This window comes from Pygocentrus nattereri, chromosome 13, assembly GCF_015220715.1.
Source record: "Pygocentrus nattereri isolate fPygNat1 chromosome 13, fPygNat1.pri, whole genome shotgun sequence".
NCBI classification, from domain to species: Eukaryota; Metazoa; Chordata; class Actinopteri; order Characiformes; family Serrasalmidae; genus Pygocentrus; species Pygocentrus nattereri.
Window position 1 is genome coordinate 22598805 of NC_051223.1, and position 24007 is coordinate 22622811.

At 38.7% G+C, this 24007-nt stretch overlaps 1 protein-coding gene across 1 annotated transcript; it reads right to left on the bottom strand.

Moving 5' to 3' along the window:
* Positions 1-61: 61 nt before the first annotated feature.
* Positions 62-20236, bottom strand: timp2a (TIMP metallopeptidase inhibitor 2a). The gene is made up of 5 exons (XM_017696083.2): positions 20110-20236; positions 4624-4724; positions 4404-4512; positions 3422-3546; positions 62-2708 (listed from the first exon to the last, which is right to left on the bottom strand). The coding sequence occupies exons 1-5, from the start codon at positions 20234-20236 to the stop codon at positions 2511-2513; spliced, it is 660 nt and encodes a 219-aa protein (XP_017551572.1). The 3' UTR covers positions 62-2510.
* Positions 20237-24007: the final 3771 nt, after the last annotated feature.

Below are 24007 nucleotides of genomic sequence, written 5' to 3' on the forward strand. Positions count from 1 at the left end.
CTTCCATATGTTTGGATAAAAGATAGACTGTAGAATCTAACAGACAGACAGACAAACAGAATGTTCTTTAAGTTTTACTTTATTTGATAATGCTGTATATTTGCCCATCAAGTGAACATCCACATAGGAATTACACAAAGCATCAAAGACATGCATAGTCTGGTTTTCATCATACTGCTGCACTCTCATGTGGTTAGCACACTAGAGTTCTCACATTTCTGTACTTTCAGCAAATCTTCAAGAAAAGGCAAAAAGACTGGTAAAAATAACACACCATATAAATCAAAGGTAATGACACAGTAAAAATGTAGAAACATGGCAACAACAAACATTTAAATTATGCCATTTATATTCCATTACATTTAATACAAAGCAGTTAAGTAGGTATAGCATTATGCATATTAAACATTGTCAACTTTACCCTTGCAGACTTATGCGCTTGTTTATGGCAAGTTTTAAAAAGGTAAGATGATTACGGATAAAGGTTTTAATTTAAAGCACGTCTCCTAATACTGTAAGCTGTTGAGACAGCTCAATAAGCATTTTCTTAAACTCTGCGTCAGCCTCAAAGTTAGCTGGTTAGGCCAAAATAGAAAAAGCATCAATCTGAGTGTAACTCACATCAGTGCTGCTTTCTGTGTGACCAACATCACTGTTTGGATTTTATACAGTTTTAAAAGTACCTTTAAAACAAACTGCCCCACACACAAAAACAGCTTTAGTTACAATGCAGGAATGTTGAAATCCACCTTCATCAACTGTCCCCAACCCACCAAAATGACATATTGTTGTCCTCCATTCCACAGTGGTCCCCTCTCTGTCCTGCTCCCTCCCTCTCTCTCATTCTGTCTGCATCGTGGCACTATGGTTCACCCTGACAAAATGCCTAGCAACTACTACCCTCACACCTTACTCTCCGTCTGTCACATGACTTGGCAGTGCCCAATCAGAGGACAGTTGCAACAACATAATTCACCATGCCTTCCTCCCACACTGCCAATAAACAGAGTTTATTGACCTCAGAGGGAAGAAACTGGTCTGTTTTCTCTCTCTCAATGCAGAAGAATCTGTGGATGCTATAGAACTGTACCTTTGCATATTAATCCTACCAGCCTGGTAAATGTAGGGTAAAACTGGGGTCTTCCCATTACCATGGCAACTAAAGTCTTATGGCCTTCCTCCTGGAGTCCCATGAAATGCATTCTTATGGCACATCAACTAACAATATGCGGAGAAGGTGACAGCACACTACAACACAATTCCTGTCAAGCATTTGAAAATTACATTTCAGTATCACTACCTTAAGCCTTATAGAAACAATGTCACATCTGCAAAAGTAAGCATAAAGGCATTCAATGACGTTCCTGTGAGAGAAGGGAGAAGAGAAGAGTTACAAATCCTGATAAGAGGATTCAATCCTCCTGTAGCGATTCCCACAAAAGTGCAAAGTTCAATCAGGATGGAGACTGATTTCAGAGAAATGACGTTTTAAAAGGCAGATATCTAACATTAAAAAACAGCACAGACAAATGCATACGTGTAGTTAAGGGACAGAAAGGGTTAAAGGAGTATAGAGGCAGGGACAGAACTGGTTAGAAACACTTCACAAAGAAATGAGGACACAAGGCAAGCAGAGTCCTTTTCCATTACACAATGCCATATACCAAATTAGGAAGGAACTAGAAGTTTCCTGCCAAGAAGTGTTTAAATGTTTTTAAGATATTGCCTTATCGTTCCTTCAGCTTTCTACCAGGGGCTTAAAGGTCCCTCAGATTTTTGTGGTTAAAAGGATAAGAGTATCCACCTCTGTGGAGGAAAAAAAAGACAACTTGTCCCCATGTACTAGAGTTACACATTCTAGAATTTGGTCAGCAGCAAAACTGTAAGCTTTGTCCCACACAAATCTATGTGGAGTGACACTGACTTTGGTCTCTAATTTTCCTTTTTCTAAAACCCTATGCATCTGCCTGTTTTAATGCTCTTCATTTGGTCTCAGTTCATCTTTGAACTATCTGGGAAGTCCTGCCTCACCATTTGTCTGACTGGACCAATTGGCATTGCTTTGGGAAACTACACTAAGCGAGAGTAATATTTTAGCTGTCTCTTTATTTGGGGTTTGGACTAAGACTCAACAAATTAAAGATGTGAAATGAGCTGAGAGTCTGCAAAAGTCTGCAACTTTGCAAGACTGAGAGGCCATTTCAATCATTTAAGGAAAGAAAGATTAAGCGCTGTTAGGGGCAGAAAGTGCTCGCAAGTTAGGATTGTCCGTCATATGATGGATGTTTTGTGTGTGTTTTGAGTGCAAGCCTTGGAGAAGAAATCACATCATCATTTGACCACTTCCACTCTTTCATGTTCTAATATCTAATGGAAATTGTTAACTAATCTATACTTTAACAATTTAATTTGGTGCAGTTTTCTGTTTTTGGTTGTTCTGCCTTATGCCGGATCTTTAATATATGGTATTTTAAAGAACGTCAGATAGTGGACACAGGTATGAGACTGCATTACGGGTCCTCGTTGTCCAGGAACTCTTTCTTGGGTGGAGCACTTCCACGGTACCAAGCACACGAACCATCTCCTCTCTTAATGCAGGCGTAGTGGTCAGACTGGCGTCCATGGATGATCTTCTCTGTCACCCAATCTGTCCACAAGCACTCCTCCGGGGTGCTGACTTCACATGGGAAGGCTGCGCAGCGGGTAATCTGGTGACAACAACAACATGACAATGGTAAACTATGCAATATTTAGGGTACAAAGCCTTTTGCTTTAAGGCTAAGTTCTGCCTTTTAATACCTTAAAATCACAAACTTATTGTATCCTAAGATTTATTATTCAACTACATGTAACTACATGGACAGGAAAGCAAACAATAATTCATTTTACACAAACATTTTCCAACCACTTTCTAGCCCGCAAAATGAAACAGACTGATATATGCATGTTCTGACTGGATGCACTATATTGTGTTTTACTGAGTTTAATGACTCATTTCATATGTCTGGATCTTCTGGAAGCTGCAACGTTTGCTTCCTGAAACCAGGAACCGTGCAAGGTTTAATCTTTTCCCCACACATCTTACACTGCAATGACTCTGCAGAATAACTGCAGCTGTGTCAGCAGTAACAACACTTCTTATCACTTCAATGTCAATGTGACATCAAAACTATGACCATCAAAACAGTATTTTCCATATATGGACTGTATGAACTGGAGAGTGAACAGTACATATTGAAATGTTAACACCGTAAGCTCTTAATGAGACATCACAAACCCAGGAATTCTAATCCAAGGCTGATTAAGAAACATTCATGTACATTAAGTGAATAATATGTAGGTTAATTAGAACCAAACTGGGAGAGACATTAGTCCACTATTATTGTGCTGAGTATAGTAGGGCTTTTCTGTTGCTGGTCACCTTGCATTCACAGCCCATCTCGTAGCGCTGGCTCAGGCTCTTCTTCTGGGTGGCACTCATGGACTCCCAAGGCATGATGAGATCACATAGGGTCACATGCATCTTCCCGCTCCCATCTGCCTTGCCTGGAGAACACGTGTCAGACAAAACAATACGTAGACGCAACAATCACTGCTGTGAAAATAGATAAAACACGTGTCCTTAAGAGCACTTGGCCAACCAAGCCGAAACCTTGTTTAGTTTAGGATCAAACTGTACCCTTTCAGGGGCAGCTAGTTTTTGTTATGGTTTCACAGAATACTGGAGGTCAAGTCAAAGCTCTCATTCACTGAAAAACACTTCCAAGTCCAAAATAGTAGAGGAAAAGGGAAAAACAATCTAGAAACAGTATAATATGGAGCTTTACACAAGGAGATCAGTGTCAAAACAGATTTTCTTACTGAGCTTTTTTCTCTGATTTGCTGTAGTTGCAGAAGAAAACCTAGTGAGTGTGTCCTTTGTGCAGAATGGAATGTGTGCTTTGAAATCACAACCTCAGCAGTTACTGTGTGCTACAAGCTCAGACTTCCCTCATTATGCTACCCCCCTCCTCCCCTAAAACTTCAGCTTTAAGGCAATTGCTACCCTGCACAGCCCTCTGCCTCGTCCACTCTGTAATTTGGGCTATGCTGAATCAGTCTAAGATGGAGAAACCAGAAGACATCTGTGTTCATCCTTTCACGACCTTTTATTTTCTCTGCTGTCTGATCTGTAACTCCTGAAAACTCTTGAGAGCATTTAAATGAAATATAATTTCTAATACTGTATATCACTCAACCATATGCTGCCATTTAAAACATCAACACAAGTTGAGGGTGTATCTGAGTGCTCTGCTACTATTCAGTAACTAAAAGTTTAGATTAGTAGGTTTTGGTTCCTGAACTGATATATTAACCTTTAGAAAACAAAGCTTAAGCTCAAATGAAAAGTTCTACCATTATACCTGAGATGAGATACTCCTTCTTTCCATTGGTTTCCATGGTTACCCCGCATACAGCAGATGAAGGTGCAGTAAAGATCATATCAATATGACGGTCTGGTCCTTTGAACATCTGAAAGAAAAATGTTCATAAACATGAACAGTACATTTTGTTTACATGTCAAAAATAAATAAGTTAAGGCGAAATGAAAAAATCTGACAACTGATTCTCTTCTTTTCTCACCTTGATCTGCTTGATGTCATACTGGAGTCTCTTGATAGGGTTTCCATAAATATCATTCCCAGCATCCACTTCTTTTCCTGCTACCACCTTAGCCCTGATTACTGTGACAAAAAGAGACAAAGATTACACTCACAAACAAATTAATTAAAATTACTACAAGTTATATTTGTCTTGTATTTTTTGGTTTCCATGATGTCCACTTATAATGTTTTTTTGGCTTTATGTACCAAAAAAATTTTTACATGGCAATTTTCCAAACGCTGTTCCTTAGAATAAAAGGAATTCCTTTGTTGTTACTGCGCCTTTAAGATCAATAAACATAAACAAAGCTAATTGGCTGTTTTATATTGTGGACAAAAACACTTCCTATACCTTTACTGTAAATGGGTGGGGCCAAACTGCTATAGGCTGAATAGGTGGATGTATGACATCACAAAAAAGAGTGGAATTCAAAACAGGCTATTTTTGCAGCTTAATATGGACTGCATGAACTGGAGAGTGAATGGTACATTTTGAAAATTTAGCAGTGTTTACATTACATTAAACATTTTAATTTTAATTTTAAAAAATTGAGAAAATATTTCTTACATTTAATTGTTTTTTTTTTCCAGAGGTACACTTGATGTTTATGTTGCTTCATGTACAAAAAAGTCATGATTCAAACTAAATCGGCTGGTTTTAGTACTGTGCTTTTATGTGACATGATGTGTGTATTAATCATTTACATATTGGTAATATATGTAAATGACCTTTGTTCTGATTGGCTGTGTTGTACCTTATTAGGGTGCAGGCCAAAACATTTATTGTAACTTTAACTTGAATGGGTTGGTGAAACTGCTGTACTAAATAGGTGGATATGTAGATATACGTAAACACATTTGTTTTTGTGACATCACAAAAGAAAATATATTTCAAAACATGCTGTTTTTGCAACATTTCCATGTTTCCTTGTGTGTCTGGAAGGTTGTGTAGCTGTCAAGAAGCTGTTACTGAGAAAACTAAATGGATAAAAAAGAAGAAAATTTGCAAATCAAAGAAAGAAAGAAGCTGCTGGTGTTCTCAGAACAATGTACTGACCACCCAGAGTCCAGACCTCAACATTCTTGAATGTGTTTGGGATTACCTGGATTATGAGAAAATGAAAATGAAATGTTTTCTGTTTTTTCCTGACACTGAAAAATGAAGAACTTGTACTTAATGGCCTCAAAATTAACTTAATAAAGGGTGGTCTCTGGTAACTGACATTTGTACACTACTGTATGCCACAAGCTTTGATGCGTTTTCCTCCTATATCAATGTAGGTCAGGTCAATCATCAAAGGACAGCATAACTCTTCATCTATCTTCACTATCTCTCTGAGTCCTAGTCTAAGCAGCGGTCAGTGGTCTCCCTCACATAAAGAGAGTCATGCCCCCATCCGTAGTCCCATTTCCTGCAAGCTGAGCATTTGCAGCTGCCCTGCCGTCTTAAGCTCTCTTTGCCAGGTCAGCCAACATGTGGGAGAGACGCCTGCACACGAGGAGCTGACACATGGCAACCTTCCGCTGACTCATTCATTCTCTCGCTTTTTATATCCCCCCCCTCCTTATTTTCCTTAGTTTCCTTAATAGTTTTCAAAAGGACTGCTTTTTTTCCACTTTCTGCAGAGGTACAGTATAATAGCATAACAGCTAAGCAAACCATCTAAAGCTGCTTCTCAGGCTGGGAGAAGTGTAGCAACACCTCATCCTCAGCAAGCTGTGTGTCAGGAACCCTGTGAGCCACAATGATGACAGCACTGTGCTTATACAAGAATAAACAATGATGCAACCAGCCTGACACAGACACATATGCACGCACGCACACCCACATCCACCCTGTGAAAATCTAAATGCGGTCAAGAGTCAAACACATGCTGATCATTTATTAAGCAATTTTGAAAATACTGACAAAACCTGGTGTTTAATGAAGTATAGCGTTTTTATACCACCTCATTTAAATTTGGTGTGGTCAAGCAAGCAGCTCAGGTTTCAAATCTGAAAGAAGGGACATGGCTTGTGTCAGATAAAATGGTGCCTTAACAAGTGCTTGTAAATGTGGCTGATCAGCACTAGTTTGTTTCTCAAACAGAACTTGGATCTAATTTTGTACTGTTTTGTGGGCTGGCAGTGGACTATCATTACTCTATTTGAGTAGGCTTGATGAGCAACATGGCTCAAAATAGCTTCCAAGAGCAGGATTAAAGAAGACTATTTTGACCAGAGGTTGAAAAAGGGAAAAGCAGCAAAAGAAATTTGTTATTGACTTACTGGGTTCCTGCACGTTTGCACAGTAAACAAACATGGAAACAATTAGGAGCTAATGTGGACCTCATGGCTAAATCTGTCTGGGTAAACTCATGTGAAATGTGCTAAAATTTGGATGAAGAATCAAATGATATACTGGAGTCAGCAGTCTTGCTTTTAATAATCCCCCGAAATAACTCATCTACTGTATGTTCCATGTGTAAATACTGACTGAGCCGAATTAGAAAAAAGGCAAATATGCAGACATACGTTTGAATGTGAAGAGCCAACAGTCAGCAAAAGGCACAGAAATGGCCATTTAAAGTGCACAAGCCTTTTCTTTGCTTTTTCAAAATATATATATAAAAAATTGTAGTATGTATCAATTTGTATGGTTTGAATAGAGAAATTAAGCTTCAAAACCAGCCCATTCTGAATTCTTTGCTTTTTGATGTCACAGAAGACAACACATTTTCATAGGGATATATCGATACCGATCCTGGCAACAGGCTGATACTGCGCTCATTCACTCAAACTCATAAAAACTCACTAATACCAGGATCTAATAACGACTGATACAGTGTAATGTAAGCTGAATATACACTGTCACACTAATGAAAAAACAACTGAAGCTGGAAGTGAAGGAGGGTCACACAGACAGGAGTTTGACACAGTGACAGTCAGACAAAAAGTCACTGGTCACTTTAAGTACACTTTAAATTCCCACCAGACCTAAACACACACAAACACAACTGCCTCTCCTATATGGGTGTAGACATGCAGGCCAGCTAAAAAAGTCAACATTTGCTACAAAAGTCCATATATGTGACTTTACTCTCTTTGACTGAATAGAACTGTATAAATATTGTTTTTTAATCTGTTTTTATAGAAGAAGCTGATGCTGAAAGAGACAGATGAGGAGCATCAAAATGATGAAATGTACTTTACTTAAAGCTGTATAAAAGTGCTTTTCAGACAGGGAACAAAACCAACTCTTCTCCACTGCAGCGCTACTCTTTCTAATGTAACTAATGTAGCATTAGCACTTCATACATAGCACTTCATTTAAAAGCAGCTACATTTTAATAACTTAAAGGTAATTCGTTATGATATCGTATGAGCACTAACAAACGTACTCATACTCAGTCTGATAAAAATGTTATCAATGCATCGCAACATTCAAGTATATATCCCTATTCAGCCTATAGCAGTTTAGCTGCGCCCATTCACACTGATGTTATAAGGTGTTCTCTGAACAAAATGTGTTCAGACTTTTGCATATGATTGTATGCTTTCAAACCTGGCACCTGAAATCATTATCAAATAATTATATTAAAAATGCATCCTGTGTTACAGAAAAAAAAATGATGGATAATGAAACAGAACATAGAAGAATGCATAGAAGGATTTACTGTTTTGCATCTGATTGTCACATACTGCATGCTGAACCAAAGCTCCACTGACTGTTAGTCTCATCATCGAAATTATCAAAATAGATATGGTCAGCATATAATGCTGCAAAGTACTGAATCATTAACTATGAGACTGATCCCTGGCCCAACTCTGCTCTGGTGCTGTCTCCTCCTCAGCATTAGCTTTTGCCAGTTGCAGGGATCTGCCATGTGTTTTGGCAGTACAGCTTGTTTTAATAGAGGTACATTTGGGAACACTTCTGTCAAGCTACTAAAGTCAAAACTGAGAGAAATAAAGAGATGGAGTGCAGATGGCTGGGGCATATTGACAGGGTTTAGTGCTGGAGCAGGATACTTTACATAAACAGACAGGCGATAAACGTGAGTTGAGAAGTGAAAAAGACAAGTGAAATGATGAAAAGAGTAAATAAAGAGGTGAATGACAGATGGAGAGAGAAGAATAAAAGAAAGACTCTATGGTGTTACGGTGTGCAGCAGCTGCTGTTTTTGAGGGCGTTTGCTCACCATGGAAAATATGAGGCCAGGCATATAGCATGCAGAGACATAAAATAACCAGTGGAGGGAAAACACACTCACACACATATGCACAAGCATGCACACACGTGAACACACACATACACACTTTGCTGGAGTAGCAGCCATCATTCTACACCCGTGGGTTCACTTTATGGGCTGGAAAAGACACAAATATGAAGGGTTCGCTGCTCTTTAAAGTTAACGATAGTCCCCTCCAAGTCGCATGCTTTTCTGCATATGTCAATGCTTCCTCTGTCTGGACTTCACTGCATGCTAAGGTGCTAGCATCACAAGCTACACACAGGAAAATCATACTAAATTAAAGTTCAGCATCAACTGTTTTCTGTACCAATTCATCACTCCCCTATTAAAGTAGTTCTCAGGAACTGACTGAAGAGTTAATAACAAGACTGCACCAACAGGTCCAAACAGTAAGAACTTTTAGTATTCTGAGAGGAAAAGCTACTACTAAAAAAATTAAGATCATGACTGGGAAACCTAGTCTATGTATACAGGTTTTTTAAAAATGCTTTTAAGTGATGAGTTTCTGCCTTCACAATTCAACTCTCAGTCCTCAGAATGACTCTCTGTATTCTCAGCACCGGGGCCACGCTGCGCCTGACTATGAGTCATGCCTTTTTTCCTTGAGGAATGAGAGCTCATCAGATGCCTTGTTTTTTCAGAACAGGTCAGAACGGTCCAGTAGATTCTGTCGAACATTCCGCCCAGTCAATCATTGATAAATTCTTTGCCAACGTGTCTTGGACTGATCATTTTTAATGTAATAGCATTGTATTTTTCCCTCCCACACGTCACATCACAGCTGACATATATTTTCACGTACTGCATGTTTAAAGGATCTTCTTCTGGTGAAATGGAATGTATTATATATGGTTCTATATAGAACATTTTAAAAAGAGCTTTATAAAGCACCAAAATGGGTCCTTCTATTGTTACAAGTTTGACTTCAAAACCATAGCAGAATCCTTTTTGGTGCTTTATAGAACCATTTCAAAATGTTCCAAACGAAACCTTAAAATACCCAAGAACCGTTTATGCATGCAAATGTTTCTTTGAATGTTCATGGTACTATAGAGAACCACTGTCTTTACTAAAGACCCCTTGAAGAACCATCTTTTTAAGAATGTACCCTGCTAGAAAAAAACAGCTGGTCACTATCAAAACCAGCATACTTTTGCTGTCGGAAGAAAACCTTCTCCATTTTTTTTCAGTTTTTGACATAATTTCAAAATGTCTGTTGTCCTTTACATTGTGAGTACATTTCATGATGGATAGACAAAAAAAAAACAGCCCAAAATGACTTGGATAAAAAGTCTGGTTCCATTGACTTACATTAAACGTTATGTTTTTTCTGTAAAGTTACCATTTTGGATGTTGGTGTGCTAGTCAGTGTGCATGACCATGCTGGGTGACCAGCTAAACCAGTACCACACCAGCACAAACCAGTTTAGACCTAAATGGAATTCATGCTGGTCTATGCTGTTTTTTGTCAGAAGGTCTCCTAACAACATGTCATAAAGGGGCCAGTCACTGGAAAATAAATTAGAAAGCTTGTACCGCACAACATAGCATCTGTTTACGGAGAAAGTCCTGCATTTCAAGAAAAAACGCCAGTCAGCTTGCTGGTTACCCCTCAGTTGTGGACATCTGTTCATCAGTTCATCTGCACAGTGGTCAGAACAACCAGAAAAATGCACTGTTTTTGTGTATAACTGAGCCAAACACTACACACTATTTATTTTTATCAGTGATTTCAAACATGTTTCTTGAAATGGAAATTTATCTTTTAATTGCATGTTTTTAGGTCTCTCTCCATTCAAAGAGAAAGCAGCCTGATGGACACAGAATGGACTGAACTTCCTATAAGGACTTTGGCCTAACATAACAAAAGAGCAACAAAAAGTTAGCAAAGTATTGTTCCAATTATTCCAATTATTTCAAGTCATGTTATTGTTATGTTAATGGTGTATGTTTTCTTGTAAGCAAAAGTGTTTCTAAAATAGCTTGAGCATCTTAAGTGAAGTGGTTCAAATGGCTCATTCTAAAGATTTTGTTACTTTAGTTCCGACCAGTTGTATTGTAACCATCTTAAATCCCATTGGCAGGACCAGACATTGCACTGTATAGAAGGCATATCATTCTACCGACTATCTTAGAAACAGTTTAAAGAAAGAGTCATCCTCTGCCACTTTAGAGATAGCCTTTAGTGCATTTCCCCACAACAGCTAGCTTCAGTGCTATTCTCACTTCTCCAGCTCTTTTCTCTGACTGACTCACATTCTTGCTCCCCGATAATCGTGCATAACCCACAATGCCCACTGCCTCAGCCCATGACTTACACACTCTCTTACATATGCACATATCATAATCAGAGTGTCATAGTTTCCATGAAAACATACCCACCACGAGTTCTAGCCACATCCTGAGGTTCCGTTTCACTGCACAGCTTTTAGCAATCATGACCAATTCAGAGCCCAAACCTCGCTACCCACTCCTACCTTTACTGACAGCACCCGTGGACTTTCCTAGAATCAAAGGATACCAAAAAAAGGTCAGTTGGCTAGTGCTGCGCATGCAAATGAAACCACTAATGCATCAACACAGTGACCACTAACTTTACTCTATATGAGTGAGCCTGGATCAAGGCGAATTCATGTGTAGGCTAACAGAAGATACAGCAATAATGGCTGCAATGCTACACGTAAAAACCCTTGCAGTGTTACCCATGAAATTTAGTCAAATTTTCTATTGATGACAACACAGCAACCAAGACTGGAAGAGGTATTGCATTATATCTTAATACAAAGTTAAAAGAGCAAAACAGCCAAAATAAACCTGAACATCTTCACCTCTACAGGCTCTGTCTCACTGGGCTTTCTGAAGCCAAACACTCCTGACACAATACAGTAATTCAATCTGCCATCAACACTGTATACTTGCCCTCTTCACAGTGTGAATTCTTGCAGGCTCATTGCCAGTCACAGCAACAGAGGCCTTGCTTGTGGCTCGATTATTTATTGACCCACGGATCCTCATTAACTCATGCTTGAACCTTTCAGTACAAACCAAAGACAGAACATACAGTAACTGCCTCACTATTTTGTATGTGTGCAGAGGTGACTACAATCGAGTAGCTATGCATAGTGATTTTCCATAGATCATTTATTTTTTTCACATGCAGTTTTTTCACATATTTCACATGTTTATTTTTTAGACTGGCACAGTCTGCAGTCTGCCCCGTGCTGCCCTTTTTTCACTGTTGCTGCAATTTCAGGTTAAAATCCTCTGAGGTAACATTTCCCTTGGCTAACAATGTTTGCAACTGGTGTGCTTTGTTGTGCAAAAGTCTTGCAAGTGGTTCTGCAAATCAATTACAAAATCTTTCAGACTTTATTGTTTAGTCAAAAGTCAGACTTTGCAAAACTATGATTCACTTGCATTGTTGATTGAGCTCTCTCGTTATTGTTATATCTGTCATTCTCCTTCAAAATAAAATGAAGAAAAAGTCAAATGTTAGAATCAGTGTTTTCAGTTTGAGCATTTTGGTACATGTTTTCCACAAAAGTGGATGGCCTGACAGATCTGCTAAATTGTTTGATTATGCCTGATTATGTTTGATTAGACTAAAAAGAGCCCTAGTATGAGTCACAGTGAGAGAGCAGCTAGATGGTTTCAGCTGCATTGTCACTGTGGCTCTTAAATAAGAGCACTGTTGGTTATGCAGCCAAGTTCCTAAGGCCCTGGGGTTAACCGCCATGGAAAATGACTAGACTGGACAACTGATGGTTGGAGACTGCCCATGTCCCAGCTTGGGTGCACAAACAAGGAGAGGGGGCTAAAGAGGATGTGGAAAGACACTGAGATGAATGAAGTTTTGTTGACAAAGTCTAAGATGTCATCCTTTTCCCAGCCTCTACTACAGCACACTGAGAAAAAGGGCAGGAACTCATATCAAGTTCTTTACGCATCAGGAATTCAATAATACGTAGACTATAAGAATAGGAGAACTGCAAACGGCATGCTCAGAAACATCAAAACAGATTTTCATCTACCTGCTAATGTCACACAGACTTGTGAATGTCTCTGATGTAAAACTGGTACACACCTCTTTCCATGTCTAGAGCTGTGTCTACACATTGCACATTTGCAAGGTTACTGCAATAAGCGTGATTCCCACTAACAGTTGTAGAGCATCTGTAAGTGCCTTATATGTAGAGTTGGGAGATACAGCAAATATTTGTGATACATGTTATGTATTGCAATATTTTGTCATTCTGGGAATTTCTAAGTTAGGACAGTGGCGCCTAAGAAGTAATAATACAATGTATTGTGTTGTATTGAATTTTATTGCAGCACATCGTACTGTAAAGTACTGTATTGTTTTTTTGTGTCTACAGCATTAGATTCATACATAATAAGAACAGGTCATGTTTAAAATACTGTACTTCTATAATGGTGAATGCTCTAATAAGCTGAAAATGGAAACTGGATTAATATATGATCTTACACCTCTAGTGGTGCCATAACAAAAAACTGTGAATACTTTTTTTTTTATTCATTCAGTTGTTCGCCTACTGTGCACCACTTCACCCAGTTACACAAGGCCGTGAATGCACTCTTGAACCCCCCATAAAATCAGTATTTGAACTGATTCTCTTCTGAAAAGCAGGCAAACATACCAGCTGGAAGCCTTATCTACACCTCTATTTAATAAAACACGCAGATGGTCAGTGTTGATGATATCTGTAATGGGATTAGAAATTCTTACTGTGATGTAATTTATGATAATAACGATATCATATCATGATTATCACCCATTTCTACTTACATGACTAACTATGGGCGAACATTTCCATTTAATAAGATCTGATTCACTGCTACTTTTCCTTCTTCCATTACCAAGCAACACCAGGTGTTTGGCACAGATGTACAAAAACAACCCAACTCCCTACTTATCATTTTTCTCTGCAAGAGACTGGAAGGTCAGAAAAGTTATGCTTCTGATCTGCCTTTAAGGCTTAAAACCTTAAATAATTAAATGATTATGGCATTTCTAAGTATTTAATTTACTGATAATCATTTAAGGTGACCATATGTCCTTATTTGCTAGGACTTTCTCTCATATTGGGCCCTAAAAACAAACATAGCCAGGATTTCTAAATTGCCTAAAATGTCTGGGATTTGGCTTTCCTTTATGTAGACCTTTGCTTTCTGCAGTCTGCCATGTGCTGCCCTCCTTTCCTCAGTGCCCTTTTTTTGAAAACCAAAATATGGTCACCCTATGGCAATCTCTTCACAAAATTAAGTATTTTAACATACCATTTTCAGACCACAACAGGATGGTCTTAAAATGATGGTCTGGATGGATGGATGGATGGATTTTCAGACCACAACAGTTTTACCTAAACCAACTGTGGCTGTAGCCAAGTTGACAGTTAGCACATGTCAGTAGCTGCCAATACCTGAAAAACTTTAAGCTAATTTATGCTATCACAGTGTATAAAGTGCATTTTTGTATTGTTCATTTCTGAGCCTCACTCTCTATTACTTCAACCCATGTGGCTATTTTCTGCATATGTCTGAAACCAGATTAGACTCACAGAGTTTAGTTAGTGCTTGCCAAAGGGAGCAGGCCAGAGTATGACTCAAGCTCAAGAAGATTTAAACCCATAAACAACTCGGTGATCAATGTGTTCAAACCTTGGCTTGAGCAGCTTTAATTTCATTTCTTCAGAATATACACACTTTACTGCAGAAAAGGAATATATTCAGTTTTATAAATGCCATTTCACCATAAACAACAGGGAAAGATAATCCCATGGTGCCAGGTAGGCTCAGTTAAACCTCATAATTTCTGTCCACACACTGTAAAAAGGAGCTTTCCCTCGATTACTGCACACTATGTAATTGGCTAATTTATGTCAACCATTTTACTAAAACAATTGAGTGATTTTTATGTCACTGCTTCTTTAGATAAATAATGAAAGGCCTTTTAAACTGTCAAAGATGAGATCCTACCAGCTCTTGAAAAAAAATACCCAACTAGAGTTATGACACAATATACTATCCTCAGTAAACGGCAGCACAGCCACTGTCTAGCCCCTCCTCATGTCATTATGTCTCGAGCTGTGAGCTAAATAAAGGACCTCTTTAGAGTGAGCAGCACTTTTCTAATGGGGTTCATTTGAAGGAGAAAGAAAAGTTAATATGACTCTATTGACTGATTTGTGAGAGTGCACACACCCATAAACCACATCATTAATATTAAGGTCATTTTGAGGGAATATTGGCACAAAAACTGGATGAGCTCAGAGGGTACATGCGACTGCATCGCTGACTTGCTTGTTGACACAGTATTAATCAGGGCAGAGCCATGTAAAATATGAGCCCTAGCGCTCAGTCATCTGCTCGGTCCTGTTCAAAGTCATGAAACCAGTGAGCCTGCTAGCACAGCCACTGAAGTTAACCTTTTGCAAATAGATGGAAAAAACCCTCTCTACTGATCCAAGAGGAGCTGGTTCGGAGCCAGGGAGTTGAGGCAAGGTGGGTGGAGCAGCCAGAAAGGAAGAGAACGCTTTTCTCACTGTTTCAAGAATGCCTTGCATATTTGTGAAAGATCCTCGACTTTCTCCTTTCTGGCACATCTAAAACTGTCAGCCAGATGTCAGATGGTTCCCCTTCCTTTTTGAAACAGGGTGGGGCTCTGATCAAAGTACAGCTAGTGTGCCCTACAAAAACACCATCAGAGAGGGCATGGCCGTCTGCATTTCCCTGATATTATTTTACCAGCTCGCAGCAAAGCTTGGATCTCATTCCAGCTGCTGGCAGCGTCTAACTTAGCGTCTCTGGACAGCACTGTCCCAATGAATTAAGCATAAACCGGGTGGGAAAGCCCCGGTGGGACACAAAGCATTCCTGCAATTTTTCAGGCCCTGTGCAGCAGCACAACCTTTCAGCTCCAAGCCTGGCCTTTCACATCCATCTGAGAGAAAAAGATAGGAATTGCTTGAGTAGTGCAAGTCACGACCTCTGTGAGCAGCTTTCTCTCCCTCCATACCCCCCTTATATTCTGTGTCTGTCACTGCACTGTAACAAGCACAGTTAAACTAGGCATGTACATGGGCATGGGACCAGAGGATTAGCTGTTCATTTCAGTATTTAAATGCTGAAATCACTATTCATTGTAATTGATTACATCATTAATGCCCTGCTGCCATTTTGGTGGGCAAGCTGTAACTCTGGCTGCCTCCGAAATGGTCCCATAATCACTACACCCTACATTTGAAAATCTGGATCACTATAGAGAGAACACTTTGTAGGGAACCATTCGTGATGGTAGTAAACAATTTCAGACACTATGTTATACAGGTTTGCTTATTACTATGCGAAAGCAAGTTTTGCATGTAAACTCCACAAATGTTATGTCCACAAGTGTAACCACACACAAGAGCTTATTTACATCTGCACTGCCATTGCATGTGAGCTTAGTAATTCTACGCCGAGAAGCTGTGAGTGACTCTTCCAACCAAACAACAAACTGCATTATTCTCCATCCACTAGGGAAGACTGGTTGTACCCTACTTATTGAGGTGCACTGTGGGACTGTTTGAGTGCACTGGCTCTTCAGCACCACATGTTCAGGCATGACTACAAAATGGCAAAACTTTAAAATAGTACACTATTTAGTGAACAGGATGCAGTTTCAGATACAGCTTCTGAATGTTCTCCGATATAGCTTGTCTTGTCACCATTGCTGCAGCTATAACCCTACAGGTGGATGAAGACCATGCAAAATAGTCCGAATGACCACACAAAAGATAAAAAATATATATATATTAAAAAAAAACACTAATAAAATGGTATTATTTAGAGGCCTGGTCTGCAGCAGAAGTAAAACAGAGGGAAAACTCAGCCATTTAGCTTTCATTTGCTGTCTCAACTGCAACAAATCAAAAATAGCAAGGCAATACACTCAAATATACAGGTCAATACACTTTGAAATTAGTTTTGAAGTGAGTATGCCAAAAAATCGTGTTTTATCTCATAATAATTCTCCACTGTGCCGCTGAATAAACTGCAAGCTGCCGACCAAAATGGTGCATAACATCATTGAAATACTCTAAATTCGGTATTGGTTCTGTTTTATAACCAGAAGACAGAGAAAATATAGAGACTAACTAGCTAAGCTTTGTGTTTTAAATGGAATAGGACTGTAAAATTGTTTCTGCTTCTGTTTGTAAGTATATTACAGTTTGCTACTCCTAAACACGAGACCCCTAAACTTCAGCACGTTGTTAATGTCGTGACTGAGAAGGCCGCTGTAGCTTACTGCTAACTAAGCTAGCTAGTAAACTGGTCCAGCTGAAGTTAGCTCAGTCCAGAACTATAGTTACCCTTTTCACAAACATGTTGGCACATTGTCCAACGAGGACAAAATACCCTGTGTAGAAAACGAGACCTCAATCTGCACCCAGTGCCGTAAAGCTGTAGAGGGAGCCTCCACCAACGTTACTCACACAACACCAGAACCACTACAGAGTCTCCTCTGCTTTTAATTAACGGAACGAAATGCGTTGTCAAATGTGTTCCACTGCTTGCTGATTTTAGCCTCTTAACAGTAGAGATATCACCTAAAAGAATAAGCATCTGTTCATACGTTAACTTCGGCCAAAGAAACCTTTTCTATTACCGGATTACTGTTCCTCAGCTGTTGCGGATTCGCCAATATGAAAAGCAGTCGTAGTGTACATCTATACATTTCCGGAGCCCCACTGGTGACATTCTGTATAAATAAAATTAATGCGTGGCCATGACTTAGTAAGTCATTGGAACAAGACAATTAGCAAGGCATGTTCTCTTTCTCATGCCTCACTAAGTTGTAGCCACGAATTAGGATCTCATTCGTATGCGTCGATACACCATGGCCACGTATTATTTTTAGCATAGGAAAAAAATCAACCTTATTTTTTTAGACTGCCAATTTGTATATATACAAGTGTGTCTATATATATATATATATATATATATATATATATATATATATATATATATATATATATATATATTGCAGCTGTCCAAAAACGTTTATTTACTCAACTTTAAATTTAATTCTACTTACAAGCTTTCCCAACATATTGTGATTGTTTCTACATTTCATAATGAATGGGCCAATAGAAATGCTCCAAAATTACTTGAAAAAAAATCTCATTACATTAAAATAAAGAATGTTTTTGCCTGACAATCGACTAGCTATCCATCTAGAGAGCAATTATTAATGATGCCACAGCATGTCACTTCTGCATGTCCACTGATGAACTGATAGCCCTCAACTAGACAGTGAATCAGTGTGAGTAAACAGACCAGCAGCATGGTGTGAATGCGTCATGTTGTTTGGGTGCTGGTTTTCCTGTTCAGCTTCACTTTGGCACTGCTAAACAATCACACAATAACACACACAATCCAGCACTGTCACCTCTCCATATGACCATATGACCTTCATATGATCTTTTTCAGCATCATGAAAATAACTATATGTCAATTCCCGAATACACAGCTGGATAGCAAAGCAAGTGACCCTCCATGTGCCAAGGTCAACAGCAGATGTCCTTAAGACCTACTGTTGATGCTTGTGTCTGTTACATAACAAGATAACACATAGACAGGACAGGTAGAAATAGACAATCACTTTAAATATTTTCCCCTGCAATGAACTGGCGACCTGTCCAGGGTGTATCCTGCCTTCCACCCAATCACTGATAGGCTCCAGCTTCCCCCTTGACCCAGAAGGATAAGCAGCATAGAAGATGTTATATGTGTTTATGATATTTTGCAGGCAAGTTAAAAGAAGACAAGCCTTGATAAGGTAAGGTGATATTTTGGGGGCCTGTGCAGCAGAGAATGTAAATCTGATGATGAGTGGAGACGATATAGAAGAGGAAGTGTCTCTAGACCTACTGACAGAGGCAATAAAGTTGAAATAAGAGACACAACACTAAAGTCACAGTGAAACCTTCATCACAACCAAATACAACTCTAAACAGTCATTCCCACATACTTTATAATGCAATTCTCGTGAGTAATAAACAAAGTGTCTGTAATTCACAGTGTTTCTTTTCCTGCTTTAAAGTTAGCTGTGACATTTTATAATGACTGTCGGAAATATCAGTCAGAAAACATTGATCACTGGAATTGAAATAATTAAGACTTTAAACGGTTTGAATTTCCGAAGGAAGAAATAACAACACCATTATTAAAAGCCCAAATAATGTAAAATCGAATCTCAATTGCTTTTTAAAAAATAAATATGCTTGATTTGAAAGTTTAATTTGATTTGAAACATATCAGTAATTCCACAGTCCATATAGTCCATATATATAAACTATTCTGCAAAAGCAGCTTGTTTTGATATCATTGTTTTTGTGTTGTTGTGAGAACCAACTTGTTTACATATTTTCAACTATTCAGCCTACAGTACTTTAGCCCCACCCATTCATGTTGAAGTTATGAGGAGTATTTCAGCCTGGACTGATTTTTTGAGGCATTTACACATCATTTACATATTTCAGGCACAATAACAAAAACAGCTCGATTAAATCTAAGCTATACAGAAAGAGATCATTCCAAGAGAGGTTGGAAAACTGTCATGTATAAATGATCATTGATGAACTATGATCATTTTTACATAAAACCATACAAACAAAAACAGACCCTTCACAGAATGCAGGCCTTTTAATATTATAATTGATATTGTTGTTATCATTAACAACAACTACAATACTACCACTACTACTGATGATAAGAATAACATAAAAACAGTAGCAGTGACAACAATAATAGTGAAATACAAAAAAGAAGAAAACAACAGCAACAACAGTAATAGTAATAATTAAACTATAATTACTACAAAAAGACTTAATTAAGTAATAATTATTATAATTACAACAAAAAAGCCTTAATTAACTAATAAAACACTATGCTAACAACAAAAAATCTCGAATTAACTAATAATAACACTATAATTACAACCAACAGCGTTAATTAACTGCTGAATCGTGACTAGAGATGCACAATAATGTCAACCCATGCAGGCCATGTAGTCATCAGCAATAAAGTAACACTCCAAACTCCTGACAATGACATTATGAGGCAGAAGGAAAATCTCTGGAAAAGGCAGACTGTTTACCGCCTCGCCTTCACTGCTGTGGCACTTGAGAGGCAGGAGCTTTTTAGAGCTGCAGCTTTAGCCTACTTACCAATATCAGCGTTGCAGAACGCCTGTTGAGGATGGACGGGAGAGCAGCTGCAGGCTTCCGCTCTCTCCTCCACCCCGCACACCAGCAGCACCAGCAGCGCGCACAGCCAGCCGCTCACACACCGCATTTCCCCGCTCACCTACTTTCTTTGTGAGAGAGAGAGAGCGAGTGTGTGTGTGAGAGAGAGAAAGAGAGCGAGAGAGAGAGAGAGACGGAGATAGAGAGACACAGAGAGAAAGAGAGAGACTGAACCCAAACACGGAGCGCCTTCAACTGCCTGCAGTGTGCGTGAGGATAAACAGTCCTCACACGAAACGACACCGACAAAAGTAGCCCGTCCGAGACACTTGCAGGTCGCCTTGTTGTTTTTAAAATAGTCAAAGCGAAGAGACTATGGATAGAAAAAGGTGCACAGTGCTGCTCTGCACTCGAGCCTAGCCACTCAGTATCCGCGCAGTGCCTTGTATGGCTCTGTTTTAGAGACTGGAGGCCAGCCTCATGCTTTTAGAGCCACACTGTCCGCTCGGACTCCTCCCCTTTAGCCGGATCTGGCCGGAGGTAGGCGCTTCACTGCTGCTCAGAGAGAGACACAGACAGCCCCGGGCCCTGTGGGACTCTCATTCATTCATTCATTCATTCAGATCAACAACGCAGAAACCTTTTCAGCTAACTTTGACAAAGAGATGACTAGATACAGTGTGAGTTGTCTAGCCACTGAAAAAAGGCGATGCATTGAATTTGGTTGGTGTGTGGATTTTCACATGAACACAACATATTACACCAATAAAGTGAAATATTTTATTCACCTGGAAACGATATACGTATTTTCATTGTGTGCTTGACAACTCTTTATGCGAAATGTTCGTGTGAAATAACTGGATGGTCATTGTTTCCAAATATAAATGGACAGGGCACAGCAGCATGCTACAGGTTCTCGATCCTGTCCAAGTCTACAGTAATAATAGCTCCCTTATTTGTTCTAACATAATTTAATAAGATCCTGTGTTGTTCTTTCATATTATGATGTAAAGGCTGACACTGACCCATTTATAAAGAATTAGAAATATCCTGTAAAGCCTATAGATAGTGAGCAGGGTTGGGGTGTATCAGAATATTGGGAATGAATAATATAGAAATTAAATTATCTGTATTCAGTCCAGGTTAAATTCGTACTTTTTACATTTTAGGTAAATATTTTTGGAATACTTACCAACTAAAGAAACAATACAATATTCAAAAGAGACACTATCAGTGCTTGTTTATGAACTATTTTAGAATCAACACAGCAAACATGCTTGTTAGATGAGCTCTAAACAGGACCTCAACTCTGAAGTTCCTTCTAAAGCCCGAGTAGACTGATAAATCAACGTGATGACCAGTTATTAATCTCAGTGTTACTGAGCTCTGCTAAAGCCTGAGTAGACTGATAAATCAACGTGATGACCAGTTATTAATCTCAGTGTTACTGAGCTCTGCTGAAGCCTGAGTAGACTGATAAATCAATGTGACGATGAGTTATTAATCTCAGTGTTACTGAGCTCTGCTAAAGCCTGAGTAGACTGATAAATCAACGTGATGACCAGTTATTAATCTCAGTGTTACTGAGCTCTGCTGAAGCCTGAGTTGACTGATAAATCAATGTGACGATGAGTTATTAATCTCAGTGTTACTGAGCTCTGCTAAAGCCTGAGTAGACTGATAAATCAACGTGATGATGAGTTATTAATCTCAGTGTTACTGAGCTCTGCTAAAGCCTGAGTAGACTGATAAATCAACGTGATGACCAGTTATTAATCTCAGTGTTACTGAGCTCTGCTGAAGCCTGAGTTGACTGATAAATCAATGTGACGATGAGTTATTAATCTCAGTGTTACTGAGCTCTGCTAAAGCCTGAGTAGACTGATAAATCAATGTGATGACCAGTTATTAATCTCAGTGTTACTGAGCTCTGCTGAAGCCTGAGTTGACTGATAAATCAATGTGACGATGAGTTATTAATCTCAGTGTTACTGAGCTCTGCTAAAGACTGAGTAGACTGATAAATCAACGTGATGATGAGTTATTAATCTCAGTGTTACTGAGCTCTGCTAAAGCCTGAGTTGACTGATAAATCAATGTGATGACCAGTTATTAATCTCAGTGTTACTGAGCTCTGCTGAAGCCTGAGTTGACTGATAAATCAATGTGACGATGAGTTATTAATCTCAGTGTTACTGAGCTCTGCTAAAGCCTGAGTAGACTGATAAATCAACGTGATGACCAGTTATTAATCTCAGTGTTACTGAGCTCTGCTGAAGCCTGAGTTGACTGATAAATCAATGTGACGATGAGTTATTAATCTCAGTGTTACTGAGCTCTGCTAAAGCCTGAGTAGACTGATAAATCAATGTGATGATGAGTTATTAATCTCAGTGTTACTGAGCTCTGCTAAAGCCTGAGTTGACTGATAAATCAATGTGATGACCAGTTATTAATCTCAGTGTTACTGAGCTCTGCTAAAGCCTGAGTTGACTGATAAATCAACGTGATGACCAGTTATTAATCTCAGTGTTACTGAGCTCTGCTAAAGCCTGAGTTGACTGACAAATCAATGTGACGATCAGTTATTAATCTCAGTGTTACCAACTCTTTTAATTGATCTAATTTATAGTCTTCTCAGTAGTGGCGATGTTTGTAAATGATACGTTTAGCATCTGTGTTGTACTGGACCATTTGTGGGAACAACAGCGGACTGAAGCTGGTGAAGAATTGAGGGGAAAAAAAAGATTTTTTAATGACAAATATTAACAGAATAACTACATGAAGAAAACCAGTAAGACCTAGGAACAGTATGAATTAAGAAAAAGGTTCTAATAATAATAATAAAAATTCCCCATCTGCCTTAGCAAGATGTATTATAAATGTATTCAGAATACATGGATTTTTATCTACTATCTATTTATTTCATAAACTTAGAACAGTGTATTCAGTATTTAGCAGTTATTAAATATTTTTTAAGTATTTTGCCCATATAATGAGAGATATCATAATGAACATTCATGTTGATCTGAGAATCACCAAAACTTAGAACATTTTGAACACTAAATCCCACCCTAACATGGGATACATTAGATATGCAGGTCAGATATCCAAGCTCTTATGGAGAATCCACTGGCTCAGCAATCATGACTCCACAGACTGTGATACACCCAAAGCACTCTGACCAACATTCTCCAACAAATATCAGCTTTCTAATGTTGGCAATTGGCTTTCTATGATTTCAGAAAAAGAACTGGGAAGCCAAACACACCAGCATGAATGGGAGAAAACATTAGAGAACAATTTGAATGGATGACAATGTTCTAGAACTGTGAATAGGAGAGGAAAGTGTTCTATATAGCACCAAAAAGGGTTCTGACAATGTCAAGCTTGTAACAACAGAAGCATGAGAATGGTTCTTTGAGCATTCATGGTTCTTTATAGACCCATTGTCTTTTTTAAAGAATCCCTGAAGAACCATCTAATTTAAGAGTGTACAACACAGCAAATAATAAATACTATGACTAATGACTCCCCAAATCGCTATTAATATCTGATTTGCTCATTACATTTTATTACTTATTATGCCTCATGACTGAATGAAACTCACTGCATTCTAATTCTAATTATGCCAAACGGCTGCAACCGATCTTGGAAAACAACAGAAATGCCTCAGCAGGATTATTACCCCAACGTGACAATAAAACAAAATGAAAAGATCATTTTGAAACAAAGCAAGTTTTAACTTGAACATTATTTCACCCTTAATGTGAGCTGAAATTGTTCTGTAAAAGATCTATTTCCTACTCACATAAATAGACAAAAGCACACCAGAGACGTAGGATTGGTAACATTATCAACTATCACATCTATGAGGAAT